Source organism: Grammomys surdaster, unplaced genomic scaffold (assembly GCF_004785775.1).
Source record: "Grammomys surdaster isolate TR1022 unplaced genomic scaffold, NIH_TR_1.0 125928, whole genome shotgun sequence".
Lineage (NCBI taxonomy): Eukaryota > Metazoa > Chordata > Mammalia > Rodentia > Muridae > Grammomys > Grammomys surdaster.
Genome location: NW_021620751.1, coordinates 943226 through 945995, shown reverse-complemented (window position 1 = coordinate 945995; position 2770 = coordinate 943226). Strand labels below are relative to the sequence as shown.

The 2770-nt window shown below is 34.5% G+C and overlaps 1 protein-coding gene across 1 annotated transcript in view; it reads right to left on the bottom strand.

Annotated features, from left to right (window-relative positions):
- Positions 1-639: 639 nt before the first annotated feature.
- Positions 640-2770, bottom strand: part of Odam (odontogenic, ameloblast associated) — a 9808-nt gene continuing 7677 nt past the window's right edge. The window contains exons 10-12 of the mRNA XM_028752688.1: positions 2086-2247; positions 1812-1874; positions 640-931 (exon numbers count right to left, since the gene is read on the bottom strand). Of these exons, the coding sequence (XP_028608521.1) occupies positions 1845-1874; positions 2086-2247 (192 nt within the window). The 3' untranslated portion in view covers positions 640-931; positions 1812-1844. The remainder of the gene's footprint in view (positions 932-1811; positions 1875-2085; positions 2248-2770) is intronic.

Sequence of the window (2770 nt, the reverse complement as noted above, 5' to 3'; positions counted from 1 at the left end):
ACGTGTCTTCCTTTTGTCCTTTTGAATTCAGCACCCATCTTTCTGTGTAGTTGTGGTGTACTGAGAGCATACACAGTCTTTATCTGTTTCAAACCCATTTTTGGAGGACTAAGTGTGGTGGTGTACAGTTTAAGCGGAGCACTCAAAGGCATCAACAGGTAGATTTCTATGAATTCAAGGCCAGCCTGGTCTACCTACTAAGTAGTTCCAAGATAGTCAAAGTTATAGGATGAGACCCTGCCTTAAAAAAAAGTAAAACGGAAAAAAAATAAAACAAAACAAGTTTGATTTTCATGGAGAATGAATTACAAGCAATCTGACTGAGTGAACCTGGGGAAAAAAAAATCAGATATTGTCATGTTTTTCTAACAGACACAGTTTAATCTCGACACCAATCAGTACACTCGTCATAAAACTATTGATTAGTACATATTTACTCTCTTGAATTACACAACTTTAGAAGCATTCTTTATTAACACAGTTATCAAATTAATTTGTTATAAGTTTTAGTGTGTGTGTGTGCACGTGCGTGTGTGCACGTGCGCAAGTATGTATGCACTTGGGTGTCACACAAATGTTTAGAAGCTTATCATTGTAATCAAGTTTCACTTTATTATAAAATGTTTTAAGAAGGCTTGATTTTTTTTGGTTAAACATGCTTTATTTCTAGTGCTTGTCGTTTTCCAGATTATATAATCCCAGAATCTTTGAGAAAAAAAAAACCCAGCATGATAAAGATAGGACTTATTCCATGATATATTATTTTTTGTGACATGAATAGTATAGTATCTTTTATAAGTAAAGAAAAATGAGATCAGTGAAGAGGCTATATATCATTAAACAACTAGAGACTTTGTATCAATAAACAAATTTCTATTAGCATATAAGAAGAAATAATCTTTAAAAGACAGCCAAGGTACCATCACATCTTCTCTCTGAAAGACAGAACAACATTTCAGTACTAGTAGGTTCCTTTGAATAAAATTGTTTAGCTGTTTGAAAATTTCTTATTAAAGAAACAAAAACACCCCACTGGCTGTTTATACTGACTGGAGCTCAAACTGTACTGAAATAGCTTTCAAATTTTGGTACAATAAATTGAATTGATTGGCATGATTCAAATAGTACACAAGGGAGGGGCTCTTCTGAAGAGGCGCCTGTGCTCTTCACTGCTGTCTGTGTTTGTACGGACTCTTCTCACTTGAAGACTGTCCAGTGTTGCTTCTCGTAGAAGGAAGAGTCAGAACAGCATCATAAAATAGTCTGCGAACCTTTATCTTTTAGTTTGGTCTTTAAGTGATGTTGCATTCCTTTCAATGTGTGTTGTTATTTGTAGTGTAATTTCAAAGATGCCTTTCTAAAACTAATAATGCAGCATCAGTAGCTGACAATTAACAAGTTATACTTAGTATATATTCAATTAATTTTGAAATGCTCTGTCATTGTACAATTCTTTTATTGTTTTAAGACTTTATTTAAACAGATAAGGGGATATTGACATTACCACAATGTTTAGCATGCAGAGGGAAAGAATGAATATGTAGAGTATGCAGAATACGTAGAGAAGACGAAACAATATATCCAGTATTTATAGGAATCATATCAAGTTTATACTATAGGCAGAGATAACTTTAAAAAGTTAATTTTGATTTTTAAAAATTAGAGAAGTTTCATAATTAGCACGGTCTATGCAGGTAGATATAAATGCTGTTATCAGTAGGCTAAGAATTTTTCATTGATTTTCTGATGAATTTTCTGTTAAGAATTGTCATGGAATTTAAAGCATAACTTTGGCAAAAAAAAAAAAATACCTACCGAAACTTCTGAGCTATTTGAACAATATCTTATGGTTCTCTTAGGCTATCAGTCTTAACCTAGCAAGAAAGAACATCATAAAAGCTCACATTAAAATAAAATAAAATTTACATTCTAACAAATTGATTTAAAACCATCGTTAACTGCTTTATCCAGAGGTGAGGCCACATATTGTATTACTCATATTTTTATAGTGATGTCTGACCCTATAGATAACTTCTCACTTAGATCATACACATATTTCATCAGACAAATCTTTGTTCACTATACCTTCTGTTCTGGAAGCACTGGAGCAATAGTCGGGTCTACTTCAGAAGTGAAAAAACTGTCGGTGCTGGGTTTTGGTGAAGTTGAAGGCATGAAAACTCCTGCGTTTTCATGCTTAAAGCTGGTTGGTTCTTTTTGTGGATAAAGCGGGCCCCCTTCTGCTGTCTGTAGAGATCAAGAACAGAACAAAGAGGTCACAGCTTCAAGTAGATGTTTAAAACTGGGGAGAATATGAAGCCCAAGGAGTGAGAGGTAGAGACAGGCATCGCATTAAATAGTGTGTGTCTTCACTGGCATTTTTAGCTCATAAGCTGTCTTAGAAAGATTGTGGTTATATTTCAAAACTATGGTTGTATACTAACAGCCACTTTTTAATGTACTCTTTGAGGACGCCATACATGTCTGCTACATTTCATGATTATACCCACACCACACTTTCCCTTTTAATTTCTTTTGGAAGTCTCCTCTGCTTTTCCTTCTCCTTCTTTTCTTTTTCCTCCTTCTGCTTCCTCTCTTTCCTTTTTTATTTTTTTTTAAATATAGCTACTGAATCAAATTAGTAATGTTGTTATCCACATTGATGTGGACCATCCATTACTGCATGGATTAACCATCACCACCAAAGACAAATCTCTCTCTCTCTCTCTCTCTCTCTCTCTCTCTCTCTCTCTCTCTCCCTCCCTCCCTG